This window comes from Mus pahari, chromosome 2 (assembly GCF_900095145.1).
Source record: "Mus pahari chromosome 2, PAHARI_EIJ_v1.1, whole genome shotgun sequence".
Lineage (NCBI taxonomy): Eukaryota > Metazoa > Chordata > Mammalia > Rodentia > Muridae > Mus > Mus pahari.
In genome coordinates, this window is record NC_034591.1 from 23,510,192 (window position 1) to 23,528,494 (window position 18,303).

An 18,303-nucleotide genomic window follows, 5' to 3' on the forward strand; every position below is an offset into this window, starting at 1 on the left:
AACCCTATAGGTGGAACAACAATATGAACTAACCAGCACCCCCAGAGCTCGTGTCTCTAGCTGTATATGTAGCAGAAGATGGCCTAGTCAGCCATCATCGGGAAGAGAGGCCCTTTGGTCTTGCAAACTTTATATGCCCCAGTACAGGGGAACACCATGGCCAAGAAGGGGGAGTGGGTGGATGGGGGGGGGTATAGCGGACTTTGGGGATATCATTTAAAATGTAAACGAAGTAAATACCTAATAAAAATTGGAAAAGAAAAAAAAATGGAAAGCAATCAAAGAAGAAACCTGCCATTAACCTCTGGCATACAAATGTACATGTATGTGAGCACACACACTTAGAATGTTCTCATAACTATATTACTTTTCCCCCCACAGAGGTAGAGGAAACAGATTTAGCAATGTCAATTAGCAGCATGATGATAACTGGCCCAAGCAAAACTGAAAACCCAGTCTCTGAGACCAAATTACAGCAGATGGGGTAAGAGACAGATCAGACCTACAGAAAAAAAGGTTGAGACAAGTGAAACATCGCAAAGCCAAACACAGGAGAAAGGACTATAAAATAGAGTCAGCCTGGAGCTACAGCCAATCTGCAAATAACTGAAGTTCCTGAAAAGGGTAACCCATGTAGAAAATAAAAATATGTATAGAAATTAAAGCAAAATCTCTCCAAGATATATGAAAAGTGTAATTCCTATATCCATGAAACTTGATGAACTAAAGACCAAGAAAACCACAGTAAGCCATGTCATAATCAAACTACCTTATATCCGTTATTTTAAAAAAAAATTTTAGAAGCACATTTTTTTTAAAAATTGCATTGACACCAATGAGAGGAGAGACCCTTGGTCTTGTGAAGGTTCTATGCCCCAGTGTAGGGGAATGCCAGGACAGAAAAGTGGGAGTGGGTGGGTTAGTGAGCAAGAGGAGGGGGGGTGTGATAGGGGGCTTTTCGGAGGTGAAATGAGCTAAGGGGACAAAATTTTCAATGTAAATGAAAACATCTAATAAAACAATAAAAAATAAATAAATAAAATCACATTGACAGAGGAGTCGTTTACATATTTTTTTCTCAAAAACAATGCAAGTGGGGTTAACAAGACTCTATGTGACTAAGGGTACCTGCCACCAGCCTGACAACTTATGTCCAATCCAGGAAGCCCACACGATGTAAGGAAAGAACCTTTTACTACACGTTGTTTTCTGACCTGCACATCCACTCTGTATGTGGCATGTATGTACCCACATACAGGAAATCTCTGCTCAAGTCAAGAACCAAAAACACATTATCTTTGAATATTAGTATATTTGAAAAGTAACTTTAGGGGCTGGAGGGATGGCTCAGTGGCTTAGAGCATTTGCTCCTCTTGCAGAAGACCCAGGTTCATTCCCCACATACTGCAAGGTGGTTTATCACCATTGGTACTCTAGTTCTAGGGAATACACAGACATTCGGGCAATATATTTATACACGTAAAAAAATAAATAGGCCTTAAAAGTAATTTCAGAAATATATACTTAACCTCTCCCAAAAGAAAGACAATGACTGAACACAGTAAGTTTTTAACACAAAATTTTCATAAATTTTCAAATATTTTAGGACTATTTTACAATCTTAATAACTAACTAAAACCAACAAATAAACCAAGGAAAAAGTACAATACCTAATTTTGTCTTAAGGGTCTTTACATTCTCAAGTTCTTGTTCCAATTCCATTACGTTGTACTCCACCGATGAAGACAGCCCTATTAAAGCAAAAGCATTAAGTGCAGCAGTGGAAAGCTTGGAGAACAGGCAGAGCATTAGTTATAATACAAAACATTTAGTACTCACTGACAGCCGGGAGGAGCAGATGCTGCTGTGAGTTAGGTAAAAACTCACTATTTAGAGCAGTGGTTCTCAACTTGTAGGTCACAACCCCAATGGGGGCTAAATGGCTCTTTCATAGGATTTGCATACTAGGTATCTTGTATATCAGATATTTATATCACAATTCATAACAACAGTTAAATTACAGTTATAAAGTGGTTGGGGTCACCATACCACAGGGTGTAAAGGGTGACAGCATTAGGAAGGTTAAGACCACTGCTCTAGAGCATTCATGCTCTTGATAACTGAAAACCATGTTTCTTAGGAAAATGTCTGCCCTGACTTGCTCTGTTATATTACTCTTATTTCATGTGCTTACTATACCAAGTACAAGGAATCAAAACCTTCCACTCTCCATTTTGCCTCCCTGGGATGACAATTATTACCAATGTGGCTGGTGCTTCCATAGCTTTCTTCACATTCATATTTGACTTCTGTCTCACATGGGAATTTTCTCTCTCATGCAAATTCTTATACAAATATCAAGCCAGGCACATTAGCTGACTGTTTGCTGTTGCCTGTCAATAAATATTTCCTAACAGCTGAGTGTGCAAACCACAATCTGGATTACTACAACCTAACTCAGAATTATTATTTCATTTGTCAATATTCTAGTGAATATTAACATATCCAATTCATTTGCTTCTATTATTTCTATAAAACAGATTTCCAAACTTCAGAATAGTGGGGGCTATTGCAGGTTTAGGAACTTTTTAAGTTTACATTCCCCAAGTGGTTTTATGTACTATAATAATTCAAATTATAATAAGTCTGACTACTATCAATAGCTTTTGAAAAGTCCTATTTATATATCATCATTAGCACTGGGTATCACCAACTGTTGAATTTTTGTCAAAGTGTTGGGTTACTTAAATTTATATTTTCCTAAATGCAACATATCACATCTCCTATTTCTCATGTGTATTTCTTCCATTCCTACTTTCTGCTTACTTCTGCAATGATCTATGTACAGTATCTTCCTCTTCTTTCTGCTTGATCTCTTAAATTCTGAAACAGATTAATTGAAACCCTCAGACACCAATGTGCCAGATCAGGATTCCTCTACTGTTAAGGAATGGTTTTCATTGTGGATATGTACTTGACTGCTGAGGGTCTCCCTTATTATACCTCTAAGACTGTTATGTATAAGTAATATACAACATACATTTCATCATTTCATAATGACTATTTTCTTAAATTATATTTTGAGAACTTTTACATTTTTATTCATTTTGGGGTTTTACTTGCCATGAATGTGCATGTGTTTCACTGAAATCATCATCTAGCTAAATCTTATTTCAAGTTTAATCTCTATCAGTTAAGAATTCATTGGTGATACCCAAATACCACCGGGAGAGAGTTGGTCTCCAAGGAGTGAGCACAGGTAAGACCACCACTTCTGCTCAAATTCCTACTCCAAGAGGGACCTGCCCAGAACCACGAGACAAAAGAACCAAGAACAGCCAGGGACAAGATCCTTCAGGTTTCCCTCTGCATCCAGGAGCTGACCTTGTGTCACAGCTCTCCATACCCAAATTCCTGCCAGAGAGAACTGGTCTCCCAGGAGTACTGATACACAGGCTTGTAAGAAGGACAAGCCACTGGCAGAGACAGCAAGACCAGCTAACACCAGAGATAATCAGATGGCAAGAGGCAAGGGAAAGAACATAAGCAACAGAAACCAAGGTTACTTGGCATCATCAGAACCACGGAACCACAGAACCACAGCAAGCCCTGGATTCCCCAACAAACCAGAAAAGCAAGAATCTGATTTAAAATCACATCTCATGATGATGATGGAGGACTTTAAGAAGGACATAAATAACTCCCTTAAAGAAATACAGGTAAACAGCTAGAAGCCCTTAAAGACGAAACACAAAAATCCCTTAAAGAATTACAGGAAAACACAACCAAACAGGTGAAGGAATTGAACAAAATCATCCAGGATCTAAAAATGGAAATAGAAACAATAAAGAAATCACGAGTGAGACAACCATGGAGATAGAAAACCTAGGAAAGAGATCATAAGTCATAGATGCAAGCATCACTAACAGAATTCAAGAGATAAAAGAGAAAATCTCAAGTGCAGAAGATACCATAGAAAATGTTGACACAACAGTCAAAGAAAATGCAAAATGCAAAAAGTTCCTAAGCCAAAATATCCAGGAAATTCAGGACTCAATGAGAAGACCAAATCTAAGGATAATAGATATAGAAAAGAGTGAAGATTCCCAACTTAAATATCTTCAACAAAATTATAGAAGAAAACTTCCCTGACCTAAAGAAAGAGATGCCCATGAACATACAAGAAGCCTATAGAACTCCAAATAGATTGGACCAGAAAACAAATTCCTCCTGTCACATAATAGTCAAAACACCAAATGCACAAAACAAAGAAAGAATATTAAAAAGCAGTAAGGGAAAAAAAGTCAAGTAACATATAAAGGCAGACCTATCAGAATTACACCAGACTTCTTACCGGACACTATGAAAGCTAGAAGACCCTGGGCAGATCTCATACAGACCCTAAGAGAACACAAATGCCAGCCCTGGCTACTATTCCAAGCAAAACTCTCAATTACCATAGATGGAGAAACCAAAGTGTTCCATGACAAAGCCAAATTTACACAATATCTTTCCACAAATACAGCACTACAAAGGATAATAGATAGAAAGTGCCAACACAAGGAGAGAAACTACTCCCTAGGAAAAGCAAGAAAGTAATCTTCTTTCAACAAACCCAAAAGAACATAGCCACACAAACATAAAAATAACATAAAAAACAACAGGAAGCAACAATCACTATTCCTTAATATCTCTTAACATCAATAAACTCAATTCCCTAATAAAAAGACATGGACTAACAGACTGGATATGTAAACAGGACCCAGCATTTTGCTGCATACAGGAAATACACATCAGTGTCACACTACCTCATAGTAAAGGACTAGAAAACAATTTTCCAAGCAAATGGTCTGAAGAAACAAGCTGGAGTAGCCATTCTAATATCGAATCAAATAGACTTCCAACTAAAAGTTATCAAAAAGGATAAGGAAAGACTCTTCATACTCATCAAAGGAAATATCTACCAAGAAAAACTCTCAATTCTGAATATCCATGCTCCAATGCAAGGGCACCCACATTTATAAAAGAAACTTTACTAAAGCTCAAAGCACACATTGCACTTCACACAATAATAGTGGGAGATTTCAACACCCCACTCTCAGCACTGGACAGGTCATGCTAACAGAAACTAAACAGAGACACCGTGAAATTAACAGAAGTTACGAACCAAATGAATTTAACATATCTATAGAATATTTCATCTTAAATCAAAAGAATATACCTTCTTCTCAGCACCTCATGGTACCTTCTCCAAAACTGACCATATAATCGCTCACAAAACATCCCTCAACAGATACAAGAAGATTTAAATAATCCCATACACATTCAGATCACATAGGACTAAGGCTGGTGGTCTTCAAAAGCAACGAAAACAACAGAAAGCCCACATACACATAGAGACTGAACAACGCTGTACTCAATGACGACTTGGTCATGGAAGAAATAAAGAAAGTAAAGACCTTTTAGAATTAATGAAAATGAAGGCACAACATACCCAAACTTATGGGACACAATGAAAGCAGTCCTAAGAGGAAAACTCACAGTTCTGAGTGCCTCCAAAAAGAAAATGGAGAGAGCATACACTAGCAGCTTGACAGCACACCTGAAAGCTCTAGAACAAAAAAGAAGCAAATATATCTAAGAGGAGTAGGCAGCAGGAAATAATCAAACTCAGGGCTGAAATCAACCAAGTAGAAACAAAAAGAACTGTACAAAGAAGCAACAAAACCAGGAGCTGGTTCTTTGAGAAAATCAACAAGATAGATGAACCCTTAGCCAGACTAACCAGAGGGCACAGAGACAGTATCCAAACTAGCAAAATCAGAAATGAAAATGGAGATATAACAACAGAAACTGAAAATTCAAATTGAGACTTAGAAATAATAGGTGAGAATGACAAGAAATGTGAAGCAGAAGAGGTAAGAATGTTAGAGAACCCCTTCAGTACGGTCTGTGTCTGGAGCCTTGGTGAGCACAGCACAGCACAGCATGAAGAGGTCAACTCAATCATCAGGGTCTTTAAGTCACTAGACTCAGAATGAAAGCTTGGGAGTGCATACTACTTCAGCTAGGAACAGAAAGATGAAAAGCTTTGGCTTTATCGGAGAAAAGACAAGGAGGACCTAGAATAAGATGATGTTCTAAGTAGCCCACACTCAATTCATTCTGTCTTTACCATCAATTTACCCTAATTACATTCAGTAAAATATAGTACCTGCATTCAGTATAACTCAGAACATCAACTTTCCACACTATTTACTTGTCTTAGTTTTCAGTGACTTTTAAGTCTTACCCTTATCTGAATGAAGTGTGCACAAAGCTTAGTGTCAAAACCCCTTGGACTTGTTTCAATGCTCGCTTCTCCCTGATATCACCTCACCATGAGGTGCTTTACGGTTTTCTCACATCTCAAGGTGTCCAGGAAGCAGAGAGAAGGGAAGGGGCTACAGACAGGATATCCTTCAAGGACATGCCTCCAACTTCTGGCTGCTAAGATGCACCTTCTAACGTAGTGGTTCTCAATCTGTGGGTCACAACCCTTTTAGGAGTCAAATGACCGTTTCACAGAGGTCACCTGACACCATCAGAAAGCATATTTACATTTCAATTCATAATGGGAGCAAAATTACTGTTATGAAGCTTATGGTTGGGGAGTCACCCCAACATGAGGAACTGTATTAAAGGGTCACAGCACTCGGGAGGTTGAGAACCACTGTGCTAAATAGCACCACAAGCTGGAGATAAGCCTTTAAGCCAACAGCTGCAACACTGTTTTTATGAAGTCTGGAGCAACTCTCAATCTTACCCCAGGAATGTCTTCTTGTCAATGCCACTGTAAACTGTACAGGATCTTTGTTCCCAGTGTTCTTGCTGCGAATACATGTCTGTGCAGTGACATATCCACTGGACACAGGGGAGCATTTTCAATCCCCAAATTCACGTATCAGATCAGAGCAATTTCTTGATCCTTTTTTTTTTCCCACCATACTCTCTCTTAACCCTGTGTAGAAGTGGTGTTAGCTAGAGGCTGGCTGGCTGGACAGGTCTGGAACATTTTTACCTCTAATACTTACTTATTCTTGTCATTCTGGCTTATTTTCTTATGTTTAAGTTTCAAGAACTCTTCCTGTTAACTGGATGTCCCAGATGATGGAGCCTTGGCCTTTCTCATGCAAGTGGCCTGTTCATCTTTAGCCATTCTTCCATGTACCCCACATCCACATGCTCGGGTGGTTCATCTTTAGCCATTCTTCCATGTACCCCACATCCACATGCTCACATCTGCTTGTGTTCACACAAGAGGCTTTCTTCAGTCACCGGAGTTTTGATTGTGTTCTTGTGTTTTAATGAAGCCATGAGGAATAAATGCCAATTTGAACTTCAGACATCTGGAGGATTTTGACAAGATGAGTTTCACTCCTAACAATCCAGTGATTCGCTATGGCTGGAGCTACAGAGCTTTCTTCTTAGGCTGGGCATGTTCCTGAGAAAAACTCTGACCTCCTTCTCAAATTAAAGTTCAGCTATGCAAAAGGAGAAGGACGGAATCTATGTATTCTGTCTGCAAGCACTCCTACCCTACCAGGCCAGAGACCCTCTGTTTTACACAGAAAGAAATGTTTACGCTTCTTCTAAGATAGACAAGAGGCAAGTGCCTGGTACCTTGGATGGAAGCAAAGAATGTAGCGATTAAGCCACTTCATGACAGCTTTTTAACAAGCCCTCCCTTTCTTAGCTCATGCTACCTTATCTGGTGGTGTCCCTTTGTGACTTTGGGGGATTCTACAGTATAAATAAAGACTTAGGAATAAACTCCTTTTGTTCTGTTAATCTGGCTAATTCTAACATTTTCTTGTCTGCTGAATTCTGTTATTATGGTGGTTTTCCCGTGGAATTTCCTGACGCCCTAGGTTTATGATCCTCTCTTCTCACCCATGGGATGGCATGCACTCATCAGGATGCTTTCCACTAAGTCTCAAAATCAAAGAAATTCAAAAAATAAGGAAATAGTTTCAAATAATTAGAAGTTAGGAGCCAGAGCCAGAGCAAGCTTCCACGTGGTTTTCCAGCAGCTCAACAGTGACATCAAGGGACTAACCTATGCCTCCCACACACTAGACTGATGTGTGCAGACTGGCGCTTTCCCTCCATGCAGGCCAATGTGTGCACTGTTCCTGGGTATTCCCCAGCACTTACCTTTTCACTTGTGCCACTCCTACTGAGTCTGAGCTTTCCCTGTAATATAGGTATAAACAGCCTTAGCCCGTAGCCTGCTATTCTGTAAAGCATTCTGTGTCATGGTGAAACTCATGACAGCATTAGCTAACCATTTCCTCACTGCTCCTCGCCCCTTCCTGCAAATCCTCATCTTGCTTCAATATTATTTCAATACTAATGTTACATTCTTCATTCTGTGCAGTAGTTAGATTAGTGTCTGCAGGTGCCAATGCAGAACTGTAAAAGGACTATACCAATACTGCTTGGGGAGCCTAACCAATAAGTAACGTGTGTAACTCTTCACAACTGCAAGCTGCAGATGCTTTGACACAACTATTTTTTAAAAATAGTTTTTATCAAAAAGAATTTTTCATACAATATATTCTGATCACAATTTCCTCTCCCCCAACTCCTCCCAGATCCTCCCCACTTCCCTTACCCTCCCAACTCTACATTTTCTTTCCTTTCTTTTTATTTCCTTTCTTTTCTTTTTCAGAAAACAGGCAAACAAAACCCATAAAAACAAAAAAAATTAGAAACCATAATATATAAGAGACCAATAACTGTGTTCAAACAGAGCAATATGAGACAAAAAGTCTACAAAAAATACCATTAGATTCATTTTTTATTTTTAATTTTTTTATTTTTTGCTGGCCATCTACTACAGGACATGGGGTCTACTCTTAAGTGTGGTTAATATACCCAATGAGACCCCATTGGAGAAAAACAATTTTTCTTTGCAAGTGGTCTGTCAATTGGAGATGGCTTCTTGAGCAGATCATGTCTACAATTCTCCTCTCAATTCTGGGATATCCTCCCCATCCCCTGGCTTGAACCTGTGCAGATTCTGTGAATGTCTCTAAGTTTGAATGTGCATCAGTTCTGTATACATCTGGAAGACACTGTTTCCTTAGAGTCATCCATCTCTTCTGGCTCTAACAATCTTTCCACTTCCTCTTCTTCATAGTTCCTTGATCCCTAAGAGGAAGGGTTTGACGAAGAAATCCCATTTGGAACTCAATATTCAGAAATCTTTCATTCTTAATCAACTGTTCAGTTGTAGGTTTCTGTAGTAGTACCCACCTAAATATTGATGATGGCTGAGCAATGGTGTATTGCAGAATGTGTGTGTGTGTGTGTGTGTGTGTGTGTGTATGCATGAGTATATACACACGAATATATACATATACATACATGTCATTTTATTGCTATGTTCCTTGAGCAGGACAATAGTATTTTATTTTTTGCTAGACCCATGACCTATCTAGTCTCAGGTTCTTGGGTACCAAAGCAGTGTGATGCATAGGTTCCAACTCCTGGAGTGGGCCTTAAATCAGAGTAGCTGGTTACTCCCACAATGCCTGTGCCACTATTACACCAGCATATCACACAGATAGGTAACTACTGCAGATCAGAAGAGTTTATAGCTGAGCTGGTAGTTACCTTTCTTCTCTAGTAGCATACACAGTACCTTCTGGTACCATGTATACTAGTCAGGAGGGGTGAAGACTCTGGTTAGGCACCAGCTCAACTACGTCATTTCTGGAAGTCAGAGTTGTTATAGGATAAATGTCAGTATTTTAAATCCCTGTTCAGGGAAAAAGGCATACAGCACTGGCATAGCACAGGTATCAATGGCCATGTGGTAAGCTCTCCTGTGAGCCTCTATGGCTTTGAATCTGCTGCACTCAGTATCAGCCTAATGAACTTTCCCTGTTATTTACTTGACCATCTTTTCCTGTTATTTTCTTTCCATCTACATATGTGCTTACATTACTACCTTACCTTTGTAGTTCATATTTATTATCTTATCATGATTTTCTCCTATATTCTGGTCTGTGAGTCACAAGATTTTTTCTATCACAATCAGCCTAATGGTGCTAGACCAAATTACCATAAAGCTTTTATTTATTGTCTTATAGTTCTTGGTGACTATAGTCCTACCATCAAGATGTCAGCAAGATGGTCCCATGGCATTCTGGAAGAGAGTCAACCTTTGTCTTTTCTAGCACCTCAAGGCTAATTGCATACCTTGGCTCTCAGACCTTCCTCAAACCACTCCCACTTATGCTTCCATTGTCTTTTCCATTCTTTGGCCATCCTCCTGCAGTCTTTTACTGCACCTACCAGATACCCTGTATGCCCCTGAACATCAAGACCTTTACTCTGACCATATCTGCAAAGTATCACATTCACAGGTTCTGGGGATTAGAAATGGGCATCTTTGGGTCATCATTTTTTACTGCTTTTTTTTTTTAAAGCTCTAGATAGTTTTGCTTTCTTTTCTCATACATCTCCTTGGCCCATCTTGTTACATTTGGAGGATAGGTACAAATTCTGTCTTTTACAAATTCTTTCCTGTCTCTCCAATTAACTGTTAAGTAAGTCTCACTTGCTAGGTGATCATCTTCTGCACTGGCCCTAAATGAATGCCCCTGCTTCTGTTTTCTGTCTTCACCTCTGCTTCCTTCATACCTAATTAGGGCAAATGGTACTTCAAACAGCTGGAAGTTCGCCAAGGCTTGGTCTTCTTGGGGACTAAAGAGCAAGAAGCCAAAAGAACTGAATCAGAAGAAAGAAGGCTAACCTGACTAGCAGAGGCAGTGATCATTCTCAAGCAAAGATGCAAAGGAGTACTGGGCCACATAGGTTCACTATGGGCCACTGTGGAAATTCAAATGCCTTCTTTTTTTAAGATCCTAGAGTCACAGATCCTAAGTTTCCCATTTGTGCCCCCTTATTTCCTCGCATCACTAAATATAGAGATCTAGCGCCACCTGTTGGCTGAAAGTTCTGTGTGTCCAGGGTGCCTTGGCGTCATTAATATTAATTCATTAATATTCAACTTTTTTTTTTTTTTTTTTTTTTTTTTGGTTTTTTGAGACAGGGTGTCTCTGTATAGCCCTGGCTGTCCTGGAACTCACTTTGTAGACCAGGCTGAATATTCAACTTTTATTTATACAAAAGTAGGACTACACATCAAATACACAGATAGTCAAGCACTGTGATCCAAAACTACTACAGTTTGGCTACAAATTTAGTTTTCAGGTTCTAGCAACCAAAGCAAAAAAGGAAGCAATTAGGATACAAAGTTAGTAGGCATCTCCAAGGGAAAGAAGAAAAGATTTGCAGGGGACAGCACAGGGTTATAAGACTGTTAAATATCTTTAAATCAAAGTGTAAAATATCTAACAGTGATATTTTACTTCCAGTAATCATTTTGAAGCCTGGAGAACAATTGATAACTATTCTGAACTTTGGAAAAGAATGGCTACCAGGACAGTATTTCTGGTGTCAACCTGAAAGTAAGTGAAGACAGTAGCAGCCTACCTTGTGGTATGTCTACAAGGCTTAATACAAATGTCTAGAACACTGAATGCATGTTTCTTCAGAGAGAAATAACTTAAGAGACAATTTAAATTTTTTATGTCTACAGTGTGTTCCCTAAATGTTTATGTCTGTGTACCACATGCACGCAGTGCCCTCGAAGCCAGAAGAGGGTGTCAGACTCCCTATAACTGGAGTTATAGATGGTTGTAAACTGTTGTGTGGGTGCTGAGAATTAAACCCAGGTCCTCTGGTAGAGTAATCAGTGAGCCATCTCTCCAATCCTCTGAAATCAGGTTTCTGAATGTGCTTTTTATTTTAGGTGCCCTAACTCCCAATACACAAGAGGTGATACTATCTTCACCATGAAAACCAAGAACACATTCCTATTGTCCTCCAAAAAGTCACTGGAAATGAGTTTTCAGGTCATTCCCTTCCTTCATTACATGCTAATATATTAATACTCAAACAAAAATCAAGCTTTGGGGGACAGAATCTTTCATTACAAATGATCAAAAGTCAATAATGGCCAGTATGAGGATACATGACACACTGTAAACAAACACTTAACTATTATATAAATTTAAGTTGCGCAAAAAATGAAAACATCCTAAAAACTATACTATCATTATTTTATTTCAAAACAAACCCAAAATGTTCAGTGTCAGCATTGTCTAGTCAATAAGTCAAATCGCAGACAAAAACCTGTTTGGACAGGTCCTAAAAAATAAAAAGGGATTCTCCAAGAAAACCACAAAGCAGCTCATTTAAGGTCAATTTACTGTTTTTCTTCCAGCTCCGACATAAGATTTCACTACCTCAAAGGAAATTGTAAGTGTATCTATTTGCATTCCCCCGGGTGATTGGCAGTTCAACACCAATTAGTTCAAAATTACACTGTTACTAGCATGCAATAAAAACAACACCTTTCATCTTCCTTACACAGGTAAGAATACCTTCAGAGTCAATAACTTTGATCAAATGAGTATTTTTGATCCTGCCCCACCCATGTCTTTGGATTCAGGAAAACTAATAGCTAAAGGCATTCTTCCCAGCTTTATTCTTAAGTTGAAAACCTGGTGTGGTACTGAAAATATTTTGCTCCCAAGATAACAGAATTTCCCAAACTCCAGCATTCCTTCGACATCTGAGTTTATCCAATGGACAAGACAGTCTCAATATATGATTGCATCAGATGTTCAAGGACAGATATTAAATATACAATGTATTTTGAAACAAACATACATTTGAACTAGGCATGCATACAATTAAAATAGCTTGATGCAATAAAGTTATTTCCACAATTCTGTACCTTAAATCAACCAGGGTACTAAATTATTCAAAAGTAATATATACCGATTCTCTTTATATTTTTTAATTTAGCATATAAACAAAAGTAACTATAAAATTTTAACTGCTTACAACTTTAAATTTCACCAGCAATCCCATTTGAAAGATTTTTCAAATTGTGATAATTATTTCAAGTAACAGAAAAGTGATTGTTCAAACCCAAAGCTCCTTAGGACTGAGCAAAAGGACTGTCCCCAGAGAAACCACATGTGTTTGAGGCATCCAGAAGCTGAAGCCTCATGTCCAAGTCTCCAGTAGATCTGTTGTTTGTGTACTAACACTGAGGTTGCCTGTAGAAGAGACTCAGACACATGCGCACACATACTTGCACACACTCAGACACACAGGCACATAGACACACCATCTCTATGCTATTAACATTATTGTATCTTTTGGCTTCTGATGTCACATGACTATGATCCTGGTATTATAGGACTTCTAATATTCAAAAACGGTGGATATGCAAACCTACTTTCACTACTAATAACTACAAGCAAGGGCAAAAATATTAAGACAACCAGCTTTAAGAATATTATGCAATGTTAGATACAATGAAAAAAAAATGCTTTGGTCTTTTTCTATTTCAGACACAAGCAGTATAGATCTTAAACTCAACAAGACGTTAAGACCACCCTTTACCCTTCATATTTTATTCTGCCACCAAATATGGCAACACCAGCATTCACACAGATGTGGGTGGAAGGAAGCTGACATATATGGAATCATATTCCAATTTTTTGAGTGCGAGTTTTATAATACAACTTCTCTTCCTAATTCCAAGGACTATGTATGACACATGATCCACAGCCTTCTGCTTTGTTTCCCAAAGCTGCCCTTTTAGTTTATACTTCCCACAGTCACTCTTGAAGCAAATAATTTGTTTGAACTACATTTTATTACATGAAAGTGACTCAAAGGGACCAAGAAGCCAAATAAATTTTGACTTCTGTCACTGTTTCATCCCTATATATACAAATGCTTTCTGAAGATACACCATCAGGCCTAGGCTGTCTGACTATGCCCAAACACTTTGCATAGAATCCCAGAGTTGAAGTCCAAAATATTTCCCTAGTGTCGTGTGTGTGTGTGTGTGTGTGTGTGTGTGTGTGTGTGTGTGTGTGCGCGCGCTTATGTGTAGGCAAACAAATACAGTAATCTATACATGTAGCCTACTATAGTATTCGACATATGGTGTTTATATCCCTATTCAAAGAGGTATTTTTTATTCATTGATTAAGAAAGCTATTGTGTATGAACTAACCAGTACCCCCAGAGCTCGTGTCTCTAGCTGCAGATGTAGCAGAAGATGGCCTAGTCAGCCATCACTGGGAAGAGAGGCCCCTTGGTCTTGCAAACTTTATCTGCTCCATACAGGGGAACACCAGGACCAAGAAATGGGAGTATGTGGGTAGGGGAGCAGGGCAGGGGGGGAAGTTTAGGGGAGTTTTGGGATAGCATTTGAAATGTAAATGAAGAAAATATCTAATAAAATAATTCTTAAAAAAGAAAGCTACTGCGTTCGCCATATTCAAGTGACATTAGATAAGCAATATCCTAACTGCCTACAGTACTGCTGGTAACACGCGCGCCTGACAGGAAGCGCTATGACTAAGCAGCCACAGATAAACCCTGGGTTTCAGTATCTTCACAAAACCCTGAAACTCAGCTTCTAAGTAGCAAGAATCAGATACTGACAATGACCCAGAAACTGTCTGAGCTCACAAGGTCCAGGAAGAGGCTGCACACACACCTTGTTCTCTTTAGTCCCTTGATTTTTCAGAACCCAAAGGTATTCAAACCTAGAAAAAACTGCTACTGCTTCTGTGCTCTGAATAAAGAGTTAATGTAAATTTCAATGTGAACAGCTTTAAAAAAAAAAAAAAAAAAAAAAAGATTAGGATCAAGAGGCTGGCAAGAGCTCAGTGGTAGAGTGCCTGGCTAGCATGTACAAAGAAGGCCCAGTGTTCAATCTCCAGTACTGGAAAAAAAAAAAAAAAAAAACCTTAGGATAAAGCAAGCAAGAAACTGCCACCCCTCCAAAAGTGATATACAAATTTTTATCACAAAGATGAAAATAGTGCCTAACAGAATTGAATTATAGTTCAAAGACTTTAATAGTTTAAAATAAATTACCTTAAAAGAACTGTAAATGTTTTGAACTCAAACAAAAAAAAATTCTATTCATTAAGGAACTTCTAAAGTTATCCAGTACACCCATGGGCTATACACACACAAAATCTAATTATTTCAATTAATGCTGCTGCATTACTTAAACATTTAAGCATGTTATGATATATGCATCCTCTTAACACTGGGAAGAAGCTATAAATGACTTTCTACCTGATTACTGTAATGGGTCCTCACTGCAGAGTCCTGGAAGTAAACAGTTCTGGTTGCACAGACTGTGTAGGTACAGCAGTGGGGAAAATCCCTATTTCCACCTGCCCAACCTCGGCTGTTTACTGTGCCTGTGCCACCCTTCCTAAACATGTTCATCAGGATTCTGTTTTCTGTCCTCCCACTGAGTTTCACTTCCCCTGCCCGACTTCTTAATGCTCTATCTTGGGTTTGTTTGGTTTTTTTATTTGTTTTTTTTATCTACCCACCGATACAAGGAACAACCATGGGATACATATATTCTATATACCTAGCCTGTACCTTGCACAGCAGAGCACACTTATAAGACTCCCTGCCCTGAGGAGCTCTGTCCAGTGTGGAGAGAAAGGCATGTCACAGAGTGGAAAGACTGTAGAGAAGAAATAAAGCAGGTGAAGAGAGGCAGTGTGCAGTGGAGGTGGACTTGAGGACTAATACTTGCTGCACTCACAAGAATGGCAAGTCCTGCATGAGGAGCTTTGAGGTCAAGACCTAGAACAAAGAGGCAAATCTACTTTCCTATCATAATTATGTTCTGTCAGGCCACTTGCTACTGTAGCTCCCAGTGTTCACAACTGGGTAATACATGATTCCTTTTCTTCCCCAGTAGCCTGTATAGCGCCTTCCTGCACTATGAAAGCTAGCCAGTAGAAATGAAGCTTCCTGATTTGAACTACTTGATTTCTGCATGTATGTCCACTCTTCAGCAATTGGGCCTTACTGTCAAGTTTGGGAAGGGTAACCAAAAGCATTGGCAATAGTCTGTAATGTTTAGGGGTCTATGGGACTTCACCAGCCAACAACTCACAAAGAGGTAATCCAACCTGGCACTGGGTTTTTGTTAGCCCATGGTATTTAGTAGGGAAACTGTTGCCCTATTACAGGATAGCTCGATTAAAACTTCTTTTTATTACATATCTTCTTTATTTACATTTCAAATGTTATCCCCTTTCCTAGTTTCCCCTCCGAAAATCCCCTATCTCCTCCCCACTCCCCCTGCTCCCCAACCCACCCACTCCCATTTCTGGTCCTGGCATTCCCCTATACTGGGGCATAGAACCTTCACAGGACACAGGCCTCTCCTCCCATTGAAGGCTGACTAGGCCATCCTCTGCTACATACATAGCTAGAGCCACAAGTTCCATCCGTGGAGTTTGCGCCCAAGGTGACCCGGGGCTGGTGCCGACCAGAAGGGACTTGAGGCCCTGATCGAGCGGGTTTCCTACGTCCCTGCTGCTGGCACTGGCCCATCACGATTGGTTTGGAACAGATGTTGTGTTCCACTCACCAGTGATCCTAAGACCGAATGGAGAGTCCCCTAGGATCCATGGGACCGTCCACTGAGTTTGTGCCCAAGGTGACCCGGAGCTGGCGTCGACCAGAAGCCCATTAAAACTTTTTATGTATGGGTATGTATCTATCACATATTTTCTCTCATTTATACTTTGAATCTTTAACATCCATAGATAAGAGAAAATGTAATATTCATCTTTCTGAATCTGGGTTAATGACTGATTAACCAGATCTATTTATTATCTGTAAATGTCGTAATTCCACTTAACTAAACAACTTTCCATTGTGTAAATGGATCATAATTTCTTTAGCCATTCATCAGTTGATGCCAATCTAGGAAGTTTCTATTTCCTGGTTATTGTGAATAGAATAGCAGTGAACACTGATCAGCAAGTATCTTTATAGAAGAATATAGAGTCCGTTGCATATCTGTCAAAGAGTGGTAGAGCTGGATCATGTGGCAGATCTACTTCCATCTTTGTGAGAAATGTCCATACTGATTTATATAGTGGCTGCACCAGTTTGCATTTCCCCAAAAGTGAACAAGTACTCCTGTATCTCAATATCTTTTGCCAGCACTTGTCCTCATTATTAACTGTGCTCTTATTATTAACTGAGCCAGAAGATTAGAGTATATTGCCAAAGTTAGTCTGAGGTCAAGCAGACAAATTTAGGAGAGGCCAAAAGAGAGACACCAGAGTGAATCAGTCAGCTTGGAGAGGAGCTTAAACCAGAACAGCTAAGTTGAACCAGGCAATGAGAGATTAGAAAGAGCTAGAAAGGATGAGCTTATTCAGCAGTAAATCTCAGCGGCTGAAAACATTCTAGGCCTAGGTAAGACAAGAAGGCTAGAAGCTTCCAGGACTAGTACTAGGTTAGTTGTAAGCCTTGGAGATGATAATCACCCAGGTGAATAACAGTTACTTTTACATATTTGCCTGTAATTCTTTGTGTAGAGTTGAGGCCTATGGAACAATAAGTAAAGACAAGTAAATTTAAGCTACTCCTAATTGTAGGCAGGGGTGGGGCATGGGAGAGTGGGACAGCAAGAGCCCCTGGGCCTAGTGTAGGCTTTTGAAACCTCAAACCCCACACCCCAGTGACATACTTTCTTCAACAAGGCTATACTTCCTAATCCTTCTAATTTTTAAAAATAGTTCCACTTCCTGGTGGCTAAGGATTCAAATATATTAGCCTATATGGGGTATTCTTATTCAAACCTCCACACTCCTATTCACAATAGTCTCAAAAGGAGATAAAAAAAATCTATAAATAAACCTCATCAAGGTAGTAAAGGACCTCAGCAATGAAAAATGTAAATCTCTGAAGAAAGCAATAGAGAAAGACACTAGAAAAACTGAACAACACCCCATGCTCATGGACTGGTAGAATTAATATTGTAAAAATATCTATTTTTAGTTATAGCTATTTATAGATTCAATGCAATTCCAGTTAAAATCGCCATCTCATTCTTCACAGAAATAAAAATAACTGTCTTACAATTCATATGGAATGAACAAAAAAGGACAATGCTGAAGAAATCACCATTCCAGATTTAAGATCAATAACAAAGCCATAGTCACACAAACAGCATGGTACTGTCACAAAAGTAGACAGACCAATAGAATAAAATCCGAGATTCAAACATGAGTACATGTAACTTCAGCCAGTTACATGAGTTGCATGAGTACATGTAACTTCAGCCAGTTACATGAGTTGCATGAGTACATGTAACTTCAG

At 39.1% G+C, this 18,303-nt stretch overlaps 1 protein-coding gene across 4 annotated transcripts in view; it reads right to left on the minus strand.

Moving 5' to 3' along the window:
- The window catches only part of Lmbr1 (limb development membrane protein 1), a 126,750-nt gene that overhangs the window by 31,265 nt on the left and 77,182 nt on the right, over positions 1-18,303 (minus strand). For all 4 annotated transcript variants that reach the window (XM_029535212.1, XM_021190339.2, XM_021190340.1 and 1 more), the window contains one exon: positions 1,671-1,751. In XM_029535212.1, coding sequence (XP_029391072.1) covers positions 1,671-1,751 — 81 coding nt within the window. The remainder of the gene's footprint in view (positions 1-1,670; positions 1,752-18,303) is intronic.